A 27,950-nucleotide genomic window follows, 5' to 3' on the forward strand; every position below is an offset into this window, starting at 1 on the left:
AAATTTGATATGTCCTGAAAACTTGTCAGACCAAACAGTTATTTACTTTTTGGTTTTATTTATTTAATAAATGTATATGGTATTTAAGCAAAGTTTTAGGGGAACTGGATATAATTATAAAGAATAATATTTTTTTACATAATATAATCATTTTTATTTTTAAATTTTATTTTAAATAATAATAGGCCTACACACACACACACACACACACACACACACACACACACACACACAGTCTAAAAATTGAATATTAAGCATGTAATATACACCCAGTCTAAAGCATGAAGTTTCCAGAAGCACTCAAACTGCTCAAGGCTGGGCTAATGCTGAGGTTTCATCTTTGGATGGAGACTCAATAATATCCATCTGCACAGTGTGACGTCACATTCGACTGGCGCGTGTGTGTGTGTGTGTGTGTGTGGCTTTTTTCTGTGTTAGTGGGCGAGGCCGCAGGTTTCAAATCTCCCAGGTTTGCGCACACAACTACTTGTGTTTCGTAGATACAACATCACAAAACACCTAATGACCCGTTATCAAGACGACTCATTTGAAGAACTATGAGTCGACTCTTTTATAGATGAATCAACAGTTTTAAACAGTGTACACTTACAGATTTAAGCCTTAGCTGGATATTTCACTTACTTAGAGCTGTGTTACACACTACATGGAAGGGCATTTTCAAAAAACCATAATATGGGCTCTTTAACAAAATAAATACACTATTTAAATAAAATAGAAATCAACAAGTGAAATAGAAGAAACTGTAGAACTATTATGGTTATAAACTATATAAATACACACACATGTAAGGGTCCTTCTATTAGTCCCATGATGGAACTAACAGCATGGGTGAAGGTTAACTGTGTGTAAACCTTTTAGCACATGTGAAAAGAAATATTTTTGTTCGTTAAAATTTATTTTAATTTGTTTTTAGCTCTGAATTTTAATCTGACTCCAATTTATAATAATTTTAGATTTAGATTCATCTAATTCAAGCTGATTACCTTATAGGTTGTGATTAGGTCTAATTTAGATTGATTACCCTTATAAATCCTTATATTCAATTAATGTTTCATCGTTTACTCAAAGTCGCTTAGAGTCAGTATGGCTGGGCAGTTTCATCTGCAAACGGACACATCTTCTCCAGTTCCGATTCTTAGCAGATATGCTAATTTCCTTTAAGTAACAATAGGCCGCCCCATGCTTGCACATACTTAAAGAAAGTTTGATTTAGCCCCTAGATTATATCATCAGTGATTGTCAGAAATCAACAGGTCTCCAATGCTGTGCCCATGCTCCATCCATTGTGCCTAAATAGATGACTAATCCTGGTTGTAGGCTGCGGAAACATCAGCCTAAACAATCTACTACATTTAAATGATTTCAGGAGATATTAGAGTTAAACAAGAATTTTACATTTATTTGTCAGGAAAAGATTTTCCATTGCAGTTCACATAATTAAACAAAATAAGCCAATCAAGATTGTACAACATCAATTACTCAAATATACATTGAAGAGTTAAAGAGGAATACCTGAACATGTAGAAATACATTGCAGCATATAAGTCCTGATGCAGAGCTCAGAGATTCACAACCTGCAATGGGGTATCCTGTCTACAGGATCCCACGGACACTTCTGCACCCTTTGCCTAAATACTCAAATCATCATAAATTCAAGACAATAAAAGCTTCACCAAGACTCTTGCCTGGTCATGAGTTGATGCGAAGACCATTTTGCCTGGAGTGGAGCATCTGGCAAAGATCTTATCAAAGTCAAAACCCAAATTAACTGATATAAAGGAGATTGTAAAATATTACAGTGAAATTAAGACCACTTTACCAATCACATAGAGACATTTCAAATCACACCAAACATGAATATAAAGCCACAAGATACACCATATTAAAACTTAAAGATTCGGTGTGAAATGTGAGTGAGCTGCTCTGGTGGAGAAGGTAAAGTCCAGGACAAAGAAGGGGGCTCAGGATGCATGATCGAGACAACCTGAACAACTGGTTTTCTAGCTGATCTTCTTCTCAAATTAGAAAGTTTATTGTTTTAGTGACTGACCATTCTCACGGTCTTGTCTCGTGTGGAGTTCCATAACAGTTTGCAGATTTTAATATTATGGAGAGATATAGCCATCCTTACATTATTATGTGCATATCTGATCTTAAACTGTAGTTCCACTGTACACTGCAACGAGAACCTCAGTCAATAATATTTATGTAAAACTGAATTTTTGTTGCATCATATGATTATATTTTAAACTTTTTATAAAATCATCAAACAATGTGTACCTAAAAAGCATTTTCTAACAAATAAAAAAGTTCTGTCCTATTGTCACTAAGTTATTGTTACTTTTTTTCTACTGGATATGTGGTTTATATCTAGTATATATATATTGATTTGTCTATTTGCTGGCTTGCTATCAGAAAACAAACACTAAGCTAGGTTATAAATTAATAAATTCTACAATTACAAGTGATTTGTAATTTGTTCATTTATACCCCATTTTTTGTTTAATAAAGTTTTTCTATGCAGACTTTATGTATTGGTCTAATATTTGTATAAAGTTTGCATTTGCATTTACTCATTTAGCATCTTTTATCCTGCGACCAACAACTAATGACACAAGAAGAAACAGACTCAGCCTATTAAAGGTTCAGAGCTTGTGTTTTTAAATGCTAACAAACCTTAAGCCAAGTCCAACAAGTAAAGCCACACAGTATTGTTTTAAAGCTTATTTAATTTAATTTTATTTTTTTAAAAATGCACTGTTGTATTCTCAAGTCAAGTTGTTAAGCTCATTAGCCCCTGTGGCTTTTGTTTTTTATTTATAATATCTTTCACTTAAATTGCTGTTTTATAAAAACATCTACTGGGAAGAGTTGCCATATTTGATATAAAGCTTTAATGGCACAAACGTGTTATTTAATTTAAAGCTTACTTGTTTTTATTTATTAAAAAGCCTAGCTTGATGTGCACCATTTTGTTTTTCTTTTGCTTATTTTATTGTTGTGATTTATAAAGTAATCTGATTTGTTATAAAAGCTTTTCTGGTAAAATAATAATAATAAAACAATAAACAACACATAAACAGTGTTTAAGTGTCTAATGCTGGCAGCATCATGTTACAAAACTATTCACAAAGATTATTTGATTTATTAAATAACTCATCTCTTATGCTTTCTTTCATGTTATGTGACAAAATGAATGAATGACTCGGATTAACTAAAAGATTCATTAATTCGCTCATGTGCACAATGTGTAGTGCGAGACAAGATTAGTTCATTTTTCGAGTCCTCTATCAAGTCGTTTGTTCACCACATGAAAGACTACAGCCAAACATATGCATTTATATGCCAATCATATGCATTTAGAGCCAGAAAAAGAATTGATCTGTTCACCTCTCGAGTCCTCGGGTTTGAGTCATTCGTTCATCACCGGCCAATCATATGAGTTTAGAGCCAAAAAAAAAAAAAGAATTGATTTATTCAACTCTCGAGTCCTCTGGTTTGAGTTATTCTGTCACATGATGAACGAACGACTCAAGAACCAGAAGACTCGAAAGGTGAACTTATTATCATGGCTCCTATCAGCTCAGACTGGGTACATTGGTTAAGATTATATGTGACTGTCATTGTAACGTGAACGCACCACTGACATTTAAAGACATGAAGAGGTGAGCTGAGCAAACAGACAACAATGCCTATAGACAAAAGAGCAGGTAAACATTGAATTATTATTTTCTTCTTTTTATAATCTATTTATGACTTATTTGTTGAAGGGATGAGCCTTCTGGGCTAGTTGTAGATGTGTTTGGAAGCAATTCGTAACATTTTAATAATATTTTGGCAAATTGAACCAAATGAACGAAATGACTCGAAAAAAGATTTGTTCATTTCGATGAACGAGACTCAAAGATCCGAGTCAGTAAAATAATCTGAACTTCCTATCACTATTGAGTATGCGAAATTCTGTTGTACGCCACTGCCAAAAGGGGTGGGATTAAACAAGATGATTAGACATGAACGGTTTCTCTCCAGTGTGGCTCATGATGTGTTTATTAAGGTGTGATGATTGACTGAAACTCTTCCCACACTGAGGGCATGTGAATGGTTTCTCTCCAGTGTGGATCCTCATGTGTCTATAAAGGTTTGATGAAATTTTAAAACTCTTCCTACACTGAGTGCATTGGAATGGTTTCTCTCCAGTGTGGATTCTCATGTGTTGATTAAGGGATGATGATTGGCTGAAACTCTTCCCACACTGAGTGCATTTGAATGGTTTCTCTCCAGTGTGGATCATCATGTGTTGATTAAGGTGTGATATGTGGTTGTAACTCTTCCCACACTGAGTGCATGTGAATGGTTTCTCTCCAGTGTGGCTCCTCATGTGTCGACGAAGGTTTGATGAAAAGTTAAAACTCTTCTCACACTGAGTGCATGTGAATGGTTTCTCTCCAGTGTGGATTCTCATGTGTTTATAAAGGTCTGATGAGCGGTTGAAACTCTTCCCACATTGAGTGCATTTGAATGGTTTCTTTCTAGTGTGGATCCTCATGTGTAGATTAAGGTTTGATTTTTGGCTGAAACTCTTCCCACACTGGTTGCATGTGAATGGTTTCTCTCCAGTGTGGATCCTCATGTGTCGATGAAGGTTTGATGAAAAGTTAAAACTCTTCCTACACTGAATGCATGTGAATGGTTTCTCTCCAGTGTGAATCATCATGTGATAATTAAGGTGAGATGATTGGCTGAAACTCTTCCCACATTGAGTGCAGGTGTATGGTTTCTCTCCAGTGTGGATCCTCATGTGAATCTTAAGATCGCCTTTTCTTCCAAAACTCTTTCCACACTGAGTGCAGGTGAAATGATTCTTGTCTCTCCTTTTCAAAATACCATCAGTCTGTAAATTATTTTTTTCCTCAATTTTGACATGATGTTCCTCATCTTTACTCTCCTCTTTCTCTTCAATTAGGTCTGAAAAAAAAAAACACTAGTTGTTATCAAGTCTTAAAAACTCTCATCAAAAGCTGAAAAGTGAAAAAAACACTGGAAACATTGGCTACACACACTGTAATTTTGATGCACAGTAAATGTAAAATAAATCAAATCATATTGTGTTTGGTCCATTAACGTGTACACATTTAAGCAGATTCAATTCAATTAATCTTTATTTATCTAGTGCTTTTACAATGTAAATTGTTTCAAAACCGCTTAACATAGACATAGAAGTTATAGTTTATGGATATGCATGAACTCTGCTGACATGGTTCCAGTAGAATATCAGTCAGGTTCTTTATGTCCGCATTGCGCGTTCTACAGCAAAAATTTAATTTTGCAGCGAAACCTAAACGCATCAGAGGATGGCAAAGAAGGGAGATTTACTCTTAAATTGATGAGGATCTAGTGCCAGTGAATGTCCAGCATCATGAACACCATTATTGTTCAGTTCCAGAACCCACAATAGTTTTTTAATACACCAGATCAGTCTGACAGTCTCTGTGAAGAGGTGGAATCACTAAAAGGAGACTGCTTCGATGCTGCTTTTATTGCTGTTATAAGGTTCTAAAGGTACAGTTAAAAATTATGTACTAGAATTTACATCATTTAGAATGTAATAGGCAAATAACAGTCTGAAACAAATGTGTCAAGCGCAAGTATTTATATGAAAAACCTAATCAGAGTACCCGAGGTACAGATGGGTGTTACGGCCCTGGATTACTATATGAGGGGTGCCAAACACACCGTGTGAAGTACTGCTCATCAGCACCAATCACCTATTGTGCAGTTCTGTACACTGGAGACCTCTTTGGTTACTGAAACAGCTTTGGCTATCAGTAATGAAGACATTTCTACATTAGAAATATTGCCATCACACAGTGTTGGGCAGTAGCGTCGCTGCAAGTAGTGACGCTACTAGCTTATCTACATTTCTCAGTAGTGTGGTGGTAGTGTCACTACTTTTTAAATTAAATAGCTTTTGTGTAGCAAAGCTATTATTTTAGTCAAGTAGCGTTCACACAAGCTACATTAACCGATCGCAGAACAATAAGTGACAGTAATGACATTCACGGAGCTGTGAGCCGTGTCTAGCCGATGAAACTAAATCCATAATGAGGCGAGAAAGACAATTTCTTTTTCTTCCTGTTTTACGGTGGTCAGGATTCTGTTTATCCAGAGTTAGGGTGCTTTCACACCTGTGAATCGATTCAGTTGTCCCGAAAAAGAGATTACAAATGTTACATTGTTGCTCTTTGCTCTTGGAGCGGTTCGCTTTCACACTGCAAAGTTTCTAAACGGACCAAAAGAGCTAAAACAAGTCACGTGCGAGTAAACTCTCCTTGGTCAGTGTCAGGGTTTATTTTGCAGCGTCCCGCTAAGCTGTCAGGAGAGGTGGTGGTTTGGTGGTGATTAACAGGGTGCGCACGCGTGACGTGTCTGAGGAGAGATGCAGTGAGGAGAGGTGAGAAGGGTGCGCGACGATGCCTATTTGAGGACCGGGAGGGAGACGCAAGATTACCGGGAGATCATCACTCATTTGCGGGCATACGGAGACTCACGAAACTTCCCGCCCTACTCATAACTCTCTCTTCATATAGCCATAAGCCTATTACATATCCATAAAACACTGTGATATAACCGCGCTCGGATCGGATCACTTTCTCACTGCAATCGAACCGCTCCAGGTTTCGTTTCAATCGAGCCGAGACCACCTAATTCAAGCGATCTCGGAGCGATTACTTTGGCGCGGAACAGAGCGCGATTGCCATGTTCACATCTGCCAATCGAACCGCGCTAACTGGGCAAACGAGATACGTTCCGAAACAAAAGTGTAGGTGTGAAAGCACCCTTAGAATGACCCAGAGTTAGAATGACCCTGGGTTAACAATTTTTTGCATATCATCAGCATGCTGTAATCCATTTCTTAATCAGCAAAAGTCATTTTTAGACTAGTTTGTTGGCCACTTGAAGTCAGTGCAATGCTAAATGTTATTGTTCCACTATAATTTTTTTTCCCTCATATCGTCCCACAGCAACATCATATAGTTTAGAATACTGTACAATGTTTTATAATAATTAATTACTTTAGAGTCCATTTCATTCAGCAGATTTCAAATTAGTGCATAGTGCATTAGTAAATAATTAAACCATTATGATAAATGGAGTTAAAATGACCTTTTTGAATATAAAGTGGAAAGTTTTATTGAGATGGATTGTTGGTGATTTTATGGGGTTTGACCAGATTGAGCAGCAAAACATGAACAAAGGAAAATGAAGACTTGTTTAAAAAGATTTAGGACCTACAACACAATATTTCAGTAAATTTAGGACTTTTTAAAGCCTGAAATTTAGATTTTGGAATTTACGACATTTTAAGACCCAGCAGAAACCCTGTTAAGAATAGTCCTGGTAATTATTATAATAATGATGTACTTTTAACTCAAATACTATCTGTGAGAACTAGCAACAACTTCTAGAAACAACTTTAAACCCATAAAGTTGATCGAAAAAAGGGGAATTGTGATCAACGTGACATATGCAAATGGAAAGTACTAAGCCAACACCCTCACTGTAATAGCAGATATCTTCTATGGCAGGGGTGTCCAAACTTTTTGGGCCGAGGGCCAGATGCAAAAACAAATGCTGTCCCGGGACAAATTTTACATACATCACACAGACATGCATATATATATATATATATATATATATATATATATATATATATATATACATTTATATATATATTTATATATATAGATGGATGGATGGATGTGTGCATGTATTTTATTAAGAAATTATTTTATTTTGGTCGTCCAACTGTGTTTCTAGAAAGACTTAAGTTTTTAAAAAACTTGAATCTTCTCTGGGCAAATTACAGTTGCAACACTCATCCTTTATAAATTCTCCTTCAGTGAAGGGTTTCCTGTGCTGTGCGATTAGCTGAGCTACCGCATAACTAGCCAAACTGCAAAAAATGCTTTTCTAACTTAGATTTTTTGTTGTCTTGTTTTGAGAAATAAAATGCTAATATTTTCCCTAATATGCAATTTTTTCCTTAAAACAAGCAAATTAATCTGCCAATGGGGTAAGCAAAATAATCTTATGTCAAAAGGAAAAACAAGATTATTTTGCTTACCCCATTGGAAGATTATTTTAGCTTGTTTTAAGGAAAAACTCACTTAATATTGGCATTTTATTTCTCAAAACAAATTAGAAAATTCTCCTTTATTTAAGATCTTTTAGATATTTGGACTTGAAACAAGACAAAAAATATAAATAAAAAAAAACATTTTTTTGCAGTGCAGTGTAGAATTTTCTTGCACTCTAATAGCACAAAAAAAAACTGCTGTTGTTGAGCTGATAGGGCGCTGCTAATTGTTTTACTTTCTGATCTCATTCGGCACCAGTGTAAGAGCTGAAGGCCTGATGCTTTGTTTCATAATGTCTTTTAATATTACATTCCTTCATTACTGCAACTGATTCCTGGCAAATTAAACAGATACATTTCCCGCTGACCTCTGTGAAGAAAAATTCTTTGCCCCAACGTGACTGAAACTTCCTGCACTGACTGTTGATTTTCCTTTTTCTTGGTGCGCCATGGCTCGCCAAAATGTGATTATCAATTATGTTTCCTTCAGTTTGGTTGGTTAGTTTTACTTCATAACAAGAAGTAATGACTAATTTAAGGCATGTAATAGCGATACCCGGTGGTTATTTTTTGAATTACGTTTATTTTTGTATAGCGGCCAGATTCTATTAATATTGGCCCACGGGCCGTAGTTTGGACACCCCTGTTCTATGGGAATACTGTAAGTCAAATATCCTCAGCTCAGTTAAACTTTTTTATTTGTTTATTGTTTTTATTTATTTTATATAGTGCCAGTGCTTAAGGACACTTTACAAACAGTAGGAGAACAAGAAAAGCAATAACCTTAAGAAGGTAAAGAAAATGGGAGACTAATAATACATAAAATAATGACAAAAGACATGAGAAGAAGTAACAAAAGAAACTCATTCCTGTCTTTCAATGAGTGCTTATGTGAATTAAGGAGAATTAGGCAGCACACATTTAGAACTGCAAGATGGATTAATTTAGTATTCTTATTATTAAAATATATCTGAATGAGGATCAAATGACTGAGTTGGTCTTTGAGAATGAAAATCAACCTGTTTGTTCCTGCAGATCTTCCTGTTTGACTGTGAATGTTTCTTCAATCTTCACATCTTCACTCTCCTCTTTAATAAACGCCATCTTTATAACAGTGTGGAGATCAGTCGCTTCAGCAGAAGTTGTTCTCTGTGTCTGGACACTTTATTCTGTTTAAAATAAATAAAACAATGAACAGAAACAAAATAATTTATCTTCAACACTTGCTTCAACAGTTTCTTTATATGAGAGTAATTAACAAAAAGAAATCAGGTAAAGGAAAAGGTCATTAAAATATGTATTACACACATTTCTGTTAACTTATTCAAACAATAGACCTTCATTACTGTGAGTAAAATAGTACTACGTTGTATAAAGGGTTAAATAATATTGACAACAGCAGGTTCAAAATTTAGCATTGGATGAAAATCCTGAAACTTTAATCAATCAGTTTGTATTTCTGTAAAAGTTTTAAACACAAACCTCTCTCCAGTTGAATTCCAGCGCAGGAGCGGCACAGCCTTATGACGTCACACACTACGCCAAAATAAAAGTCTTTTTTGTTTAGCTTTTTTTGCCACTTACTGTTGCAGTCATGACTTATTGATACATTTCTCCCTCGTTTTCCACTTTCCACTATATCTGCTCTCTCTCTCTCTATCACACACACACACACACACACACACACACACACACACACACACACACACACAGCGAGAGAGGCACAGATAAACAGTATTTGAAGTTAACCAAACCTTTAATCTAAACTTTTTTAAGACAATTTTGAAAAAAAAAAAAAATTTATCCACTTTATGATGACTTGCAGGTCTAAAACACATTACTATTAATATCCAAATCTCATCCTTGAAATTATGACATCTACTTTCCTATTTCTACAACTTCATAGGCTATATACTGTAAGAAATGAATGTTGGTCAAGCTCCTGCACTATTTACAAATAATCTACAAGCAGAAAAACAGTAGTAAAAGTATATCTTCATTGCAGTGTGATTATTAAATGTGTATTTTCAGAAAGGTCATGTGTCCCTTTACCAACCCAACTTAATAGATTATAGAAAAAATCTATTTGTAATAATAAAATAATAGACAATTGATTTCCCAGTAAAATATACAATCGTTGCACATTATTTTCAAAATAAAACCCAAGATCTAAAATATTTTTATCAAACTTTCCAACAATATTAACTGGCCCTTATTGATTAATTAAGAAATCACACAAAATGTTTTGCTGCGGTTATAAACAATTTGTTCATTTTCATAAAATTTGAACATGACTGTAAAACAAGATGACAGGGTGGACATTGGCATAACGGTGGACAAAGGCTTTATTTAGTGAACTAAATATGGAGGAACATTTAAAGAACAACAGGTACAACAACAAATATTAAAGGGTTCATGTAAAAAGGATTGTAAACGTTTTCAAGAATTCTACTTCTGTTTTTACCGCAAACCACTGAGCCACTATGCTGCCTCTTCTGTTATCAATCAGCTTTTATCAATATGCAAATTAATGGGAAAATAAACAATTATTGTCCTTAAAATGAAACTAAACTTGCTAATGAATGTTAATCTTTGTATTGTACACTGCATTGGAGGAGTGAAGGGAATGTTGGAAGCAACTCAAGTTAAAGACCTTAATAATCCTGTTTTATTTTTCAGAATAAGGTAAATAATTAGATTACAGATGTTTACATAAATGTACAAATACTTAGGGCTGTATTATTTCAAACAGTCAGTGAGCTCCATTATATGGACTTTAAAAGATTATTCTTTATAAATACTGAGACAGATATTGCCAAAAGGTTTGTCTTGTCCACTCATGTATCACATCTACTTGTGCAATATGTGTGTGTGTGTATAAGTGTTATAACATAAAAACATTCCCTAATTAACAATAAAATATTAAATAAATAAATAAAGTGTCAATAATAATTCATATGTCCACCCTGTCAAGCAAGGATTTGTGACAGGGTGGACAATGACAGAGAAGACATTTTAGGTTAAAGAGAGCATTTATTCAACATAGTTTGTTCCTGCCGCTGGTAAAGTGTTTACTAGTGATGGTGAAATGAAGCTTTCTAAACCAGTGAAGCGCTCAACTCAATTGTATCGGAAAGAGGCCCGTTACTCAAAGCTTTCTAAATCAGAGCTCAATGAGGACCTCTTCTGGTGAAAGTGTGGAAAAGCACTAGCTGCAATAATGTCAAATGTTCACAACTGACCAACTCAATCATTCATGTAGTAATACAACAACAGTAATATAAACAAATTACTCAATTACTGTAGGTTTTACACATAAGGTATGTTACATTACACCACTGATGACCATAGTAAAATCCAGGATTTTCAAATCTATTTATCATATTTCAACCAGTCCTTCACCCACCCACTTGTTCCAAGCATGGATCGAACTAGTAATTCCTGCATGGGAGGCAAATGCTCTAGGAGGAGGCTATGTGAGCGAGGCTTTTGGGCTGCACTCGCCAGCTGGCCTCCGTTAAACACTATACTACGACATGCAGGGGTTTTCTTTAAAGATAGTTGTAAAAAATACACTAATACACTTTAGTATGGTTCAAAACCTTTTTACTATAAATTACTATTGTATTTTAATTTAATTACTGGTGTGTGGGACAGGTGCAGTGCTGTGAAACAGTAGAAATGTATGTAATCGACGCCTAATCTCTCGCTGTACACTTTACTAACCCATGAGGGTGTTTAGCAGTCACGTGGGTAAAGGCGAAAATGAAGCTTCGGACGTCACTGATTATGTGATGATGGCAGAACGAATCAAGCTCCGGTACACTGCTTCACAGCGAGATGTATCGTTTTTTAGAAACATGCTTTGAAGCCTCGGCGCACAGTCACATCACTAGTGTTTCCTTATTTAAGCTCTTTGTACACAGTTTATAAGCTATATTTTAATCTCTGAATCTGAATTTTTTAAAATAATAATTACTATTTCACTCTGACAGGGTGGACATGTTTAGCTTGACAACATTCAGTTTCAAACACAACATGAGGAAAAATAGCAAACATAGGTGTAGATAGTTACTGTGTGCACAGCAGATGTTTTCACCTCCTCTGAAGAAAAGCAAAATGGACACAAGGATGCCAATGAGTACATCAGAGGGGTCTTAAAGGGGCATTTACCACATCATGACAGGGTGGACAGCAATTTCAAGGACACGTGCAAAATGATTAATATAATATTAATAAAATAAAATAAAAGTTATTAAATTGATTTTGTTAAACAACCTGTTAAAGACAATGAGAATATTTCAAAATCTTTTTAATTTAATCTAATTTACCAACATTTTAGACTCACTGAAGTTGTCTGAGCAGTGTGTGGACATTGCAAAATCACATCCATTCAATGAAAGAATGACGCAAAAATTAACAAAAACATTTCAAAACACTTAATTCTACCTGCATGTGCGTAAAGGTTTAACAATTATATCAAAACATCAGAGTTTCTTTATTGCACATTATGTCCATATAATATTGTTAAATCATGGGACATCAAAGGCACTTTTTAGTGATAATGACCAAGCTAGTGAAACTAAAACATGAAGTAGTAATGGGTACTTTTATACTTAAAGGGCACCTATTTTACCCATTTTCAGCATTTAATATAATTCTGTGTCTCTAGAATGTGTCTGTAAAGTCTCAGCTCAAAACACCCATCAGTTTATTTGTTATACCTGTTAGATTTCCTGCTATACACACTTAGTCTTAGTGGATTAAACAAGTTTTTTAAAATTGTCTTTAAAATGTTAAGAGTAAAGGTTTTGATCAACTCCAAATACTGAATATGTATATATATATATATATATATGTGTGTGTGTGTGTGTGTGTGTGTGTGTGTGAGAGAGAGTGTGAGAGAGAGAGAGGGAGAGAAAGTGGAAAACGAGCGAGAAATGTATCAAGAAGTCATGACTGCAACAGCAAGTAGCAAAAAAAAAGCGAAACAAAAGAAAAGACTTTTATTTTGGCGTGATGTGACGTCATAAGTCTGCGCCGCTCTTGCGCTGGATTCAGCTGGAGAAAGGTTTGTTTTAAAGCGTTTACACTTATATAAAGCGATTGATCAAAGTTTTAGGCTTTTTTCATCTGATGCTAAATTATGCTGTTAATGCATAATGCTGCTGTTGACAACATTATTTGAACATTTTATACTATGTAGTATTATTTTACTCACAGTAATGAGGGCTATTGTTTGAATAAACTAAAGAAACAGAAACAGTGTGTAATAGGTGTTTTAATGAAGGTTTAATTGATTAAATAGCATGATGCCATTCCATTCTAAATATACATCCCTATGTATGAGAAACGGAGTAGTAGTTTTAATCAGCTCATTCTTTATAGCTCTGACTATAGAGGTAAAGTTGGTTTTATATTCACACATTCGTTCATTTGTAAGTCTCTATTGTTCACCATGTTACTTTGAATATTAGATTTGAATTAGCATGCAAGTATGACTTCTAAACAACATTGTTTATTGGACTGTGCGATGCCGTACTTTGATAGTCATTGGCTGGTAATATGATTTCGCTATTTAGAGTTTGCAAATAATACTTTAATGAAGTTATATTATTAAGAGAAAAGTCTGAATGTGCGAATATAAAACCAACTTTACCTCTGTGCTTGGACATACCTGATTTCTTTTTTGTAACTGTTGAAGAAAGTGTTGCAGAGAAGTTATTTTATTTCTGTTCATTTTTTTTACTTATTTAAACAGGACATTTTTATTGTTTTGTTCATTTTAAACAAGACAAAGTGTCCAAACACAGAGAAAAACTCCTGCTGAAGCGACTGATCTCCACACTGTTATAAAGATGGCGTTTATTAAAGAGGAGAGTGAAGATGTGAAGATTGAAGAAACATTCACAGTCAAACAGGAAGATCTGCAGGAACAAACAGGTTGGTTTTCATTCTCAAACACCAACTCAGTCATATAGAGGTAAAGTTGGTTTTATATTCGCACATTCATTCATTTAGAAGACTCTATATTGTTTACCATGTTAATCAAGCTCTTATGGACCGTTTCCACTAAGTGGTTCGGTTTGGTACGCTTTTATGGCCGTACCGTACCGTACCACTTTTTTGGCACCCTTTTGAAAGGGTCCCAAACACTAAGGCCGTACTCACACTAGATACAGCTGCCTCGAACCGGGCCAAAGCACGCTTGTCCCCCCTCCTGTCTGCCCCGACGGCCCGCACTCACACCACAAACGGGCCTCGGCACGCTTACGTCATCACTGCTGCGCTGTTCAGTGAGAAGCGCTCTCTCAGTAGCACAGTGGAGATTTCTCTAGTTATATCGTTTCAGTCGTTTGATATGCAGTGACATGCAGTCAAATATTTCGCCAAACAGTCCTTAGGGATGCGGTGACACGCAGTCAGATATTTCACCGAACAGATCCGCCACTTTTAGCGCTCATAAACAATCATTAAGCTCTCGTGCTGCAGAAATGAGGAGGTTTGCTGAAGGCGCGCAGCTGTCGTGCAGTGAGGAGTTTGCGTCTTTAATAAACTACGGCAGTTTGCGTTCACTGAACAGTAAGAATGATTAATAAATACATATGAAACAGCCCCTTAAAAGTCACGTCTCGCTTTCAGTTTTGGGCTTTAGCGCTTTTTGCACTCACACACAAGCGTACCGCGCCAAAGCCCAAGTGAACAACGCTCAGGCACACCTCTTCCAACCGGGCCAGGGCCGGCCAAGTGACCCGAGCTTGAGCCCGATTCAGCGCACTCACACTTCTCAAACAATCCGGTACACGTGCCTGGGCATGGTACGGATGGCATAGTGTGAGTAGGCCCTAAAAGGCGGAGCTAGACGCGCAGCTGAACGCTATTGGTTTACAGAGATACGTCATTCGTAGACACAAGCCAGAATGTAAACAAAGGACCCGCCATGTTTGAAATACACAGCAAGAGATTACAGCGGAATTATAAATACATATGCAGCCATGGTCGATCCGGGCTGAAACAAACCCTGTCATCATCTTGATAAACAGCCACAAAGCCATGGAGAAGAGCAGATTCACCCTGTGCCGCATAGTTTATTACGAGCCAGTCTGAAGCCCGAGTGGTTTCGCATTCTTCCTTGTGTTCGCCGCGTGTCTCTATCTGAAATAACAAACTTCTTGAACTGATAATAATATGCGCTTTATTATTGACAAGCTTTGGAAACCTGATCCTGTGAGAAGCTGACAAACGCGGGACACATTCTGTGACACAATCAGAAAGAAAAGGACAAACGTGGGAGTGGAGTGCGGAAAAAAGGCGAAGCCAAGGAGCATGTTATTTATTCAGCAAACGTGAACAGGCTGCCTTGTTTTAATCTTTATTGTCATCTTTTAGACTAATATGAACTGGGAATGATGGAATGACCCTCTAACAGAGGCTTCATGTGCTGCTGAAGATTACAGACACAGATGAGAGGTTTTCACTGACTGTAGGCTATACTTTGTGTTGTTTTGAACTTAATTAAGGACAAAATGTCTGCTTTGTGTAGTTCTTCTGTAGTTGGTAACAAATCGGAGACTGTAAAGGTCTGTATGTGTTCATATATCTTCATTTATTTATTTACTTTATATAATTACAGACGTTACAGTAGGCTATTTCGCACCGTCATTGATCTGCAGTTAAAATCAACTCATGTTCATAGAAAAGTTAGCAATAAACATTTATACACAAGTATTTATGTGTGTAAAGCATCTGTTTTGTGAGAAGTGCTTATTATATTATATGTGAACGACCTATGCAGCTTTATTGTAGACATTTTCTCGAGCGAAAATGACGTCGACTGAAACTTTGTCATACACCACGCCCACTAAAAGGGTACCCTTGGTAGTGAAAACGCAAGCCTGATAAAGGTGACCCGTACCGACCCAAACCGTACCGTACTGTACCAGTCAGTGGAAATGAGCCATTGGGTCCAGGGTCAAAACCAAATTTTTAAGCTCTGTAAATGAATAGATATACTCTATTCTTTCAAATGCCTTATGGGCATCTAAAGTAATTAAGTCCTCTGGATTGGTATTATTTTTAAGTAAATAAATAATATTAAATAAGCAACGAAGGTTGTAAGATAACTGTCTTCCAACAATAAAACCAGTTAGATCTGGGTGAATTCTCTTTCTCATGACTGACTCCACTCTGATTGCCAGCACTTTAGCCATGATTTTATACAGCAGAGTGAGCTGATCGGACAATAAGATTCACATTTAAGTGGATCCTTACCATTTTGAAGAAGTACTGTTATAACAGCCGATGTCATGAAGAGGGGAGTGATTCCGAAACAAAAGCTTTAGCGAATACCTTGCACAACAGGGGTGTTAACTTGGCACAAAACTTCTTATAAAACTCAGCCGGGAAGCCATCAGGGCCTGGTGCTTTTCTGATTTTTATTTTTTTTTTATTGCATTTTCAATTTCAGAAGGTGTTAAAATTCCTTCTTTTGTCAACTGATCTGAATCACAGAGGGATGGTAATTCTTAATAATTAAAAAAGCTCTCAATACGTTCAATTAAGTTTACCTTAGAGCTGTAAATAGTTTTATAGAAGTTTTTAAATTGATCACTAATACCCTGTTGTTCAGTAATAATACTGCCATCATCCTTACTAACTGCTACTATAACACCAGCTGCTGAGGATTGTTTCAGTTGGTAACACAATAACCTGCCAGCTCGTTCACCAAGTTCATAATGAATCTGGCGTGATCTTATGTGGAGTTCCTCAAGGAGTCATTCCGCTTGCAGAATAAGTATTTTCTTATGAAGCTCTTCGGAAGATGATGTTGAGTGTAGCCGATCAATTGTACTATTTTTTTAGATGCCATTGTCCATCGCCGATGGTCGACAAACTGATGCTGATCCGGCATCACGATCCATCACCCCGCCCCACATTTATATTGATATATAACTTATTATTTGCATGTCATCTTCATAGCAATAACAGTCTTTTCATGAGCTGTGTTAAATGTTACATATAGCTGCTGCTTGCACGGCTGACAGCATCGTGAGGATTAAATGAAGGATTATACAATACCTCTCGCGCTTAAATGTGTAGATTCAGTGCCAAACACTGTTACCTGCGGACTTGAAGCCACTAGAAGTCTTTTATCCACTCTTGGAAAAGTGTAAATGGTGGATTAACATTCAGCACATGATCACTAATAAGATGCGCCATTATTAATAACTTTAGGTCAGGGGTCAACTCGTGAGATCCTCACGGGCTACCTGGTGCCCACGGGCACCATGTTGGTGACCCCTGCTTTTGGTAAACCTGTCTGTTATTTTCATTCTCTCATCTTCAGCGCTTCACATTTTCGCAGTTGTAGCTCCTGTCATCTGAAGGCAGAAGGCATTGACTGAGTGATTGACAGCTGATATTACCCAATCATTTGCATTCAGTTGAAGAGCAGTGAGCCACTAAGTAGAGCACAAAGGCGGGGCATGCATTGCAGGCTATTTTACTTCAAGTTCACATAACAACTGTTTTAATCTGTTCCTGAGTGCTGCGTTTGGCCTTTTTAGGTGCAAAGATGCAGTCTGCATAAATGTCTCCTAAATCTGCGCACGCGGCGAGGATTTTACAGTGAAAACAATGTAAATGTATGCACTACACTGCACTCAAACCGAACTCTCGTGTTCTCCACCAGCTGTGGGAAAAGCCATTGTAATGACACAGATCACTGTGCCATGCCCGTAGCCAGGGGGTTTCGGGTTGTTCGAACGAACCACCCCCCATGGCCCCCATGTAATTTAATTTAATATTATATAATACATATTATAATTATTTATATTTAACATATATATTGTAATAAAGTGTGATTTTATATAACTTTGGCCAGTAATTAGAATCCTATTGAGCCTCAAAGCCACAATAAAGTGACGCGAGTCTTGTGACATAACCCACTGAGTGGTAACACTTGAATCTTTGATGTGACATCCTCCTTTGATACCTTAAACTTTTGCTCTTTTCTCTTGAGCCCCTTTCACACATGCAGATTTTTCCGTAAAATTACCGGCAATTTTCCGGAAAGGTTGTATGTGTGAACAGGTCCTTTTTGAAAATACCGGTAAATTCGTTCTGGCTATTTTCCGGAAAGAGAAGTTGTAACATTACCGGTAATTTGCCGGACTGCTGCGCTGTGTGAATGCAGAAGGAAGATTGCCGGAAAGAGCACGTGCACGTCTAGAACGTGCTGACGTGAGACGTCTGCTTGAGCCAATCAGAACAGTCAGACGCGTTTACGTCCGCGCGGTTTATGAGAATAAAAGCCTTTGAATATTTTCCCAGACGCATTTAGCTGCTAGAAGTTAGTCAGATCATGTTTATATGTTCTTCTTAATGCCAACTGTGTAAATAATCATCGATAAGATGCTTATGATAAGCCGCTGTTTGTTTACCTTCACGCTTAGCGTGTGCCTGTGAAACAGCCTGTGAGCGCCAGCACACGCACATATTATGAACATCTCGACATGCCAAAGTGATCCTCCATATGTTTTCTTCGAAGTTGTTCACAATATTGATCATCCACAGAGTTTGTAATGTAGTCAAATGTTTACAAATACAAGCGCAGCCGTTTAAGGCTCATTTGTGGTAAATGATGTCAGAATTTACTGGTATTTTGGAATGGATGTGTGAACGGTCTTTTCTGGAAAAATTTCCGTAACGTCCTCGCCTGTGTGAACAGCGTTTTTTTTAATATACCGGTAAAGTCGTTCCGGAAATTTTCTGCATATTTACCGGTATCACTGTGTGAAAGGAGCTTTGATCTGTGTTACAGATTATCTCTTGTCATTTGGTTTTATATACAGTCACAGGAGCTCTCGTTTCCCTTTTTTTCTGTTTATACCACATCATTTCCCTTCATGTTTGTCAGTATATTGTCGATCATTTCTGTGCATATTATTTTGTTACTCACCCTGTATGAGACCGCCAGTGAATGAGTGTCTGGTTGTTTTTTCCTACGGCACTCCCTCAGCGCTCACCTGACTGGGTGTTTACTTTGACTTTTGCTTTTTCCAAGATTTTTTTTCACACAAGTCTGTGTAGTTCAGTATTTTGTCTTCAATTTAAGAATAAAAACCTTGATTTAAAAACTGCACAATGTGTTTAATTGTGTTATCTTTGACTAATATTTACATTTGTTTGATGATCTGAAACAGTTAAGTGTTAGATTTCTGCATTGCATTTGTTACATACAGATTACATACCTCTAGTACATTTGTCATTTAAAGGCGCAGATTTAAAGCTTTATGCAGATTTTATACATGTGTCATATGTCTATGAGGCAAATATTCTCAGAGATTCAGCTGTTTTTTCTAACAGGTTTACCAGTCAGGCACAGAATGAAAAAGCATTCCCTATCGGCTTTACAAGTTTTACAAAAACAAACTGTTTTGTTGTGATTACGAATATATACAAATAGAAACTGGCCATTTACAGCTTTCAAATTTATGTCTCATCAATATGACCAAAATGATCTGGGATTAATAATATAATAATCTGCTTAAATGTGTATCTGTGTAATGGACCCCAGGAGGTTAATATGACAAGATCAATCTAAAAATGATCTGCTATGTCTTTACATTTAATGTGCATCAAAATTAAGATTTGTGTAGCCAATGTTTTTAGTGCCTTTTCACTGAGTTTTAATGATTTACTAAAAAGTAAAATTAATTTTATTTCAGACCTAATTAAAGACTACGAGGAGAGTAAAGAGGAGGAACATCATGTCAAAATTGAGGACAAAACTCATTTAGAGACTGATGGTGTGTTAAAAGTGAGAGACAAGAGTTGTTTTACCTGCACTCAGTGTGGAAAGAGTTTGGGAAGCAAAAGCAAACTAAAGACTCACATGAGGATCCACACTGGAGAGAAACCATTCACATGCACTCAGTGTGGGAAGAGTTTCAACCAATCATCATACCTTAATCAACACATGAGGATCCACACTGGAGAGAAACCATTTACATGCACTCAGTGTGGGAAGAGTTTCAGCATACGTTCGTCGCTTTATAGACACATGAAGGTCCACACCGGAGAAAAACCATTTACTTGCACTCAGTGTGGGAAGAGTTTCAGTGATTCATCAAACGTTAAAAAACACATCATGATCCACACCGGAGAAAAATCATTCACATGCACTCATTGTGGGAAGAGTTTCAGCGATTCATCATACGTTAAAAAACACATGAGGATCCACACTGGAGAAAAACCATTCACTTGCACTCAGTGTGGGAAGAGTTTCATCAACTCATCAAATCTTAATCAACACATCATGATCCACACTGGAGAGAAACCATTCACATGCACTCAATGTGGGAAGAGTTTCAGCACATCATCACACCTTAAACAACACATGAAGATCCACACTGGTGTGAGAGAGTATATGTGCTTGGAGTGTGAGAAGACTTTTATTACAGCTGCAGAATTAAAACGGCACCAGAGGATTCACACTGGAGATAAACCGTACAAGTGTTCACACTGCAGTAAGAGGTTTGCTCGCTCAGGAACCCTGAAAACACATCAGAGGATTCACGCTGGAGATAAACTGTAGACATGATCAGTGTGTTCTAGGGTTTGTTACCGAAACCCGGTGCCATTATAGCACCGGTACCATGGTAACCGGTATGCACCGGTATTAAATTAGCGTATGAATTTCGGTGCCTAATTTCGGTGCTGCGGCATGGACGTGAGGGTTGCATGAAAAAAGGCACATATAGGTGTTGTCACAGCATCACTAAACATTTAATATGCAACTCGTTTAGTTTTGACTTCATTCATTTTTGATTTCTGTCTTGAACACATGATTTATTTACAACACGTTTTTAAACACAATAGTTTAACTGACTAGTTTCTAATATCTAACGCTACTTTTTTATGCTGACAGTCAGTGCAGAACATTTTACTAGTTATTTTACAAGACAGTATTCAGACAAAGTCCCTTTAAGTATTTTATAGTCTTTTATTTAGATTAAAGTGTAATTTAGACTTATCAGTTCACTACGAAAGTTAAAATAATTAGTCGAATTATTTTGTAACTGATTTGTTGTGTAAATCAAAAATATATAGTAAATATTTCTTAAGGAGGCTAATAATACTGACCTTATTTTTATTTTTTTATTTTTTTATTAAAAACAGCTTTTATTCATGAAATAAACAATAAGAAATAGGACTTATTATGACTCCAGAATATTTATGTTTTAGGAAACACTGTAACAGTTTTCAAAAACATTATTTTAAATGAATGGGAGGGCAAAATAAAACAACTTCAACTGTAGGCCTGTTAAAGTTTACAGGTGCAGCAATGTGCCTTGATGTACTTGAATGTTAGAAATGTGTTCTCCTACACCAGTACAATGTAACTTGTCAAATAAATAAACAAGGAAGATTATTTTGAGTTTAAGTTATTAAATTATCTTGTTTATGAAGACTGCAGAGTGATGCATGAAAACAAATGACTTCCAATAATGTTTTAAGTATTTTGTGATATATATGTTAAAATGTGCTCCTAAAAGTATGTGGCCCCTGCAGGTTAATAGTAAGCTAATGTAATTTCATAATGCAAATCTTAAATTCATGCTAACCAACAAATGATCAAAGGAAATGTATTAATGTAATACAATATGAACTGATGTTTACTTTAAACTGTAATTATATTGTTCTATTAAAATTATTTTGAAAAAATCATTTGTCAAATAAAATATTTTTGAAGAGTCGTCCACCATCATTTTGTGGCTAAAAAGTGTCGATTCAGGCACCGTTTTGGCACCGGTATCGTTTTAAAAGTATCAATTTAGCACCGGTATCGAAAAACCAAACGATACCCAACCCTAGAGTTTCACTCATTCGGGGCAGCTTAAGAAGCTGAGAAAGAGAGCTCCTATACACACTGGTATTAATCCTCCTTTTTACATTATATATGATAACCTAAACCATATTTAAATAACATGGAGTGCAATAGGCACAGCAGGGAAGGGCTTTTTAGAGAAGGAAGGCTTTCCCCTCACATTAAAGAGCCCATATTATGGGTTTTTGAAAATTCCCCTCCATGTAGTGTGTAACACAGCTCTAAGTGAAGCGAAGTATCCAGCTAAGGCTTAAATCTGTAAGAATACAGTGTTTAAAACGGTTGATTCATCTATAAAAGAGTCGACTCATAGTGCTTCAAACGAGTCGCCTTGATACCGACTCATTAGGTGTTTCGCCATGACGTACGAACGAAACCAAGTTATTCACGTGCACGCGCAAACCCGGGAGATTTCAAACCTGAGGCCCCGCCCTCTGACGCAGAAACCCAGACACACACCCACAAACACACGCACACCCACAAACAACACGCACACAAACATGCCGGTCGATTGAAGTCACACTGCAGATGGATATATTGAGTCTCTACCCAAAGATGAAACCTCAGCATTATAACCAAGCAGTTGGAAACTTCTGGAAGCTACATGCTACAAAGAATACTTCATCTGAGTTTGTTAAAGGAAGGATCAGTAAAGAGTAACTGCTGGACGTCAGGATGGGTTTCTTCCATTTCTCAAGTGTAAGTACGTGCGGTTAAAGTTGTTGCCTCGTTTACTCTTGCTTGCAAATGTATTTAGTTGTGATTTGTTACTTGTAACCGCGTGTACTGTATCAGGTTAACTGGATATTTGATCTTATCGCGTGCAAAGTCACGTTAAAAACGCGACGCGTGCTGTTTGTTTATGGAGCTCCGTGCTAGAGTTCTGCTCCCGCGATTTATTCGGAAATTTATTCCCGCGCCGCAGAAATCTGGCGCGGGGACAGCCGCGGGAATAAATTTCCGAATAAATCGCGGGAGCGGTCGGTAACGGGTTTAATTTGGGACGGGAGCGGGCTGTCTAGCAATATCACGGATATTGCTATGCGAATTAGAAAGAGAGAGTCTGCGTGGTGCTTGTGTGTGTGTTAGTGCGCACGCGCGCGTATGAGAGAGAGAGAGAGAGAGAGAGAGAGAGAGAGAGAGAGAGAGAGAGAGAGAGAGCGAACGAACGACAGCTTGGCTGTCTGGACTGTATACTGGGTGATTTTTGGTTGTGTTCTCCGCTCTAGCGGGACCGGGCGCGGCGGGCAGAAAACGGAGCGGGTTCTCAGGCTAAAACCTGGCGGGTGCGGGCGGAAGCGGGAGCGTTGTCATCCGGAGGTGTGTGTGTGTTTTTGTGTGTGTGTGGTATGGCCAGTACACGACTGTCTCCTTCGTTCGGTTATCCGTGGCACTATCCACTCGCCATAGTGTGGCAGCTAAAATCCACGTCTATACTATCGAGCGTGTATGAACTGTGATTACTTTTTAAATTGCTGATTAGCTATTGGCCATTTCCCTCTCTGACTGAAGGCAGTCGACCAATCGCGACAGACTGTCATCGGTCCAATCAGCGCAGATTAGCTCCGCGCTAAGGAGGGGTTTGGGAACAAATGAATCACTGGACGATTCATACAGGAGTCGCTGGGATAATTAGGTAAAAATAAATGCAGATTATAAGACCATGAAAGTGTTTTTTGACCTTGCATGCATATTAGACTGTTGTTGGAGACCCTTACAACCAGGATATGACCCTATTTCATGTATAATATGGGCTCTTTAAGAAGTTATTTAAGACTTCAAGGTTTGGAGATCTTTTTCGTAATGTTTTTTATGTGGTTCAAGATATTCACGTTTGTGTTTTTCGTGTTCCGATCACAGTGATCTTAGCAATAATATCTGATTATAGTATATGCAAAAACAGAAATATAGAGTAATTACTTTAAATATTAATGGGTTACTAAATCCGATTAAAAGAAGCAAACTTGTGGCTAAAATTAAAAGAGAAAACCAACAGATAATCTTCTGGCAAGAGACACATCTTTCTGATACAGAACATAGGAAATTAGAAAAAATGGGATTTAAGGTTTTCTTTTTCTCATATAATAATGGTCGTAAACGAGGAGTAATGACATTAATCTCAAATAAAATCAACTTCCAATTAATTTCTAAGATTACTGATAAAGAAGGGCGATATAACCTAATTAAAGGAACTATCAACCATACCAAAGTTACATTATTTAGTATATATAGACCACCTGAAAAAGACAAAGCATTTCTCAAAAAAATATTAAGTGTTATAGCCAAGGAGACATCAGGTACGTTGATCTGTGAGGGAGACTGGAATGTACAACTTCAGCCTAAATTGGACTCATCGTCTAATAAGCAAATTAGTCAAGAAACTAGACAAATAAGATATTTAATGAAATAATTAGGCTCGATAGATGTATGAAGAGACATATTCCCTCTTAAAAAAAGAATATACTTTCTTCTCTTCTGCCCACATGTCTTATTCTAGAATTTTTTTTTTTTTTTTTTTTATGTTTGGGTCAGATCAACATAAAAGAAAAGACTATAAAACTGGAACAAGGGACATCTCAGACCATGCAGGAGTATGTTTAAGAGTGTACCTGGACAATAAACCAAGTAAGACATTTTGGCGATTTAAACTTAAACATTTGAATGATTTAACGTGTGTAGAATGTGTTAAAAAAGAACTATTAGAATATTTAAAACATAATAATAATAATGCAGAGGTGTCACCTAGTGTCGATGGGACGCAGCTAAAGCTGTTATGCGAGGTAAACTTATAATGTGGTGATCAAGAAAAAAAATGGAATTGCATAAATAATCTAAAATATCTGGTAAATATCCAGATATTTTTAATAATATCAAAGAAGTTAAAGTGGAACTCAATAAAATATTTGAGGGCGTGTCAGAATCCATACTTGCTAATTTAAGGACGGGAAAATCCGTTTTGCGCCATGGCGCATGGTCTAAAAGGGTTGATTTTATTTTCTTAATGAGTTATAGGTGTGTTTTGAGAATAAACCAATGAGCGACTCATCTCCCATTACCTTTAAGAGCCAGTTGCGTCACGTCATGAGCGCATTTGCTATTTACATGACGTAAAGTAAGTTCACTTTCGCTTTTGCTCTCGTGGATAGGGAAACCTTTACGCTCAGACATCAATTAGCCTATAAATAATTAATTTTGTTTGTTAAGCGCAAACATTTGTTTCAAAACTATTTCTAAATTCAGTTCTAATTTCCAGCAAACGAATAAATTAACATTGATAATCAAGTGTGTTCAAAAAACTGAGTTATTTCCAAATACACCTGCTGTGCCCCATACGACCTAAAACCTGACAGGTGGGCAAATCTAAGCTTGTTTTTAATCAAACAAATATAAACATGGATATAATAAATAATACTGCCAATAATAATAACATTATACAAAAGCAAATTAAATGAACTGAAAAAGCCTCTCGAGATGAAGAAAGTATGAAGGCTGTGGTTTTAAAATTCATGTAGGCTAGAAATTAATGTTTTGCACTCTCAGAAAAAAAGGTACAAAATTGTACCTTTTAGGGTACAAATGGCCCGTCACTGGGGTGGTACCCTTAAGGGTACAAATTTGTACCTCTATTTAAAGGTACAAAATTGTACCTTCCACATTTGTACCCTTTAAGGGACAATTTTGTACCCTAGACACTGAAGGTACAGAAATGTACCTTTTTATATTATATAGTATTTTCAGGGTACTGACCCAGGCATTTTGATCCTTTAGTGACTGCATGCACAAATAAATAAATAAAATATTTTGGTTCACAGATGTCCATTTTTATTTACTAATGTAGAAATATTTCATTACAACTCACAACTGAATGTGTTAAGAAATAAAATTACACAGCAAGTATAAAGCAGACATGTAAAACAGTAAAAAGAACAATTTAGATAAGAATAAAAACTAAATCTTAACTTAATACAAAGACCACAAGAATACTGTTTAAGATTTATAAACACATTACACAGGCTACATCAAGTACTGCACTTTACAAAGTCCAAAGTATTTGTCTTTAGTCAGAATACTCGGTCATAATAAATAATTTGTCATCAACATTTTCTCTGAATTTCAGAATGAAGGCAAACTTTCTCTATAAATTGCTTCAAAAGTGCAGAAAACCATACATCAGTAGCCTCTTCCTCAACATCAGTAGATTACTCCTCATCATCCTCAAGTGGAGTTGTAATTTGTTGTAACACAATATGTGTTTATGTTTTTGATAAACATGACATGTAAAGCACTCATATCTGGAAAATGTTCTTTGATAGTCATTAGGACCACAAGTTATTTAAAAATTTGCTTTATGCATGAATGATAGTGTGCTGGATTAACTTGATGATTGTGATTATCCCAAGAGCATGTAGAGAAACAAAAAACAAGGTTGATCACTCTGGTAACTGGAGTAGATCGAGGCTTGTCACAGTCCACCGTTCATTCAAAATATTCCACTGCAGAAACATCAGGGTGTTCTTCTAATAAGATGGATATGTCAAAAATGTATATTCGTCCACACCATTAGCCCGGCCAATCGCAATCCCATCAACTCTGAAGACTGCCGTGACTCGTCTTGTTAACACAGTTGTCCAGTCGGTGGCCTCCTCCTGTACTTGAACTGTTGGATGTGGTGAAGATGGTTCACTGTAAATGACAAAGCAATAATTACATTAATATCAGTCACTCTATCACTGATGAAGAGAAAATCAACATGCATAGAAAGTGAAATAATTAATATTCACTGATTAAAAAAAAAAAGTATCACAGATTAAAAGACTAATATAAATTTCATTCATTCATTCAACTTCTTTTTGGCTTAGTCCCTTTATTAATCTGGGGTTGCCACAGTGGAATGAACCACCAACTTATCCAGCATGTTTTATGCAGCAGATGCCCTTCTAGCTGCAACCCAGTATTACGAAACACCCAGACACACTTATTCACACACACATTTATACACTACAGACAAATAAGCTTACCAAATTCAGCCATAGCGCATGTCTTTATACTTGTGGGGAAACCGGAGCACTTGGAGGAAACCCTCACGAACACTGGAAGAATATGCAAACTCCTCACACAAATGCCAACTGACCCAGCCGAGGCTCGAACCAGCGACCTTCTTGCCGTAAGGTGACAGCACTACCCACTGCGTCATCCTAATATAAAGAATATCAAGCATTATAAAATGCATTTATCACAGCATATACTAAACAGAAAACAACATACGCACCGGAGCACAACCAAATGTTGAAGTGTCTCGCTTAACAAGGCTGGCAACATGAGAAACGCTGCTGTAAAATCAATTCCTGGAACATAAGATGTGGCATACAAACAAATATGAAGGAATCCATACAAAGCTAGAATTTAATAATATTAATCAAGTGGAGAAAGTTTAGAAAGAGTACCTTAGAGTCAGGTCCATAGCATTCTTCAGTTGATCTCGCATCTTTCGATGAAAACCTAGAAAATAATTTTAAACATGTGGGTGTACATTTATTGTTGTTTGTAAGTAAAAACCTACAAATTTAAAATAGTATGTAAGCCATTAAAACCATGGTATAGATAATGAGACATACTTACATCTTGTAACTGAGCCATGCTTTCTTATGACATGCCTTCATTGGTCTGATGCTGTTAGGCTGCATTCTGTTATTCAATCTTGTCCTGAAAGACAATTGGAAACTTCAAAAACTTCTGGAAAGCAATAAGATGAAGCAATAACTATTTACTTATTTTGAGATATTAATAAAATAGGTAAAATAGCTCAAGGTACCAGTTTCAGAACAGATGAGACAAATTATTACAATAAATTAACATAAGTATAACGTTAAACGATAGTAAAGCACCAACAATTCTGGACAT

At 36.6% G+C, this 27,950-nt stretch overlaps 4 protein-coding genes across 5 annotated transcripts in view; 3 read left to right on the top strand and 1 right to left on the bottom strand.

Moving 5' to 3' along the window:
• LOC137491238 (uncharacterized) overlaps positions 1–27,950 on the top strand; it is a 1,025,816-nt gene that overhangs the window by 33,125 nt on the left and 964,741 nt on the right. The window lies entirely within an intron of this gene.
• Positions 1–27,950, top strand: part of LOC101886704 (uncharacterized) — an 847,011-nt gene that overhangs the window by 33,125 nt on the left and 785,936 nt on the right. The gene's annotated exons all lie outside the window — the stretch shown is intronic.
• LOC141381673 (uncharacterized) lies at positions 1,399–9,733 on the bottom strand. Its single transcript, XM_073947828.1, has 3 exons — positions 9,641–9,733; positions 9,178–9,327; positions 1,399–4,986 (listed from the first exon to the last, which is right to left on the bottom strand). Exons 2-3 carry the CDS (start codon positions 9,260–9,262, stop codon positions 4,013–4,015), a joined length of 1,059 nt encoding a protein of 352 aa, XP_073803929.1. The 5' UTR covers positions 9,263–9,327; positions 9,641–9,733; the 3' UTR covers positions 1,399–4,012.
• Positions 13,190–21,626, top strand: LOC141381677 (uncharacterized). Of its 2 annotated transcripts, none has more exons than XM_073947904.1 (3): positions 13,190–13,229; positions 13,920–14,101; positions 19,888–21,626. In XM_073947904.1, the coding sequence occupies exons 2-3, from the start codon at positions 14,017–14,019 to the stop codon at positions 20,754–20,756; spliced, it is 954 nt and encodes a 317-aa protein (XP_073804005.1). In that variant the 5' UTR covers positions 13,190–13,229; positions 13,920–14,016; the 3' UTR covers positions 20,757–21,626. The 2 variants fall into 2 exon arrangements, with proteins under 2 accessions (XP_073804005.1, XP_073804006.1); XM_073947905.1 differs by having other exon boundaries at positions 13,953–14,101.

The sequence above is a fragment of the Danio rerio genome, chromosome 4 (assembly GCF_049306965.1).
Source record: "Danio rerio strain Tuebingen ecotype United States chromosome 4, GRCz12tu, whole genome shotgun sequence".
Taxonomy (NCBI): Eukaryota; Metazoa; Chordata; class Actinopteri; order Cypriniformes; family Danionidae; genus Danio; species Danio rerio.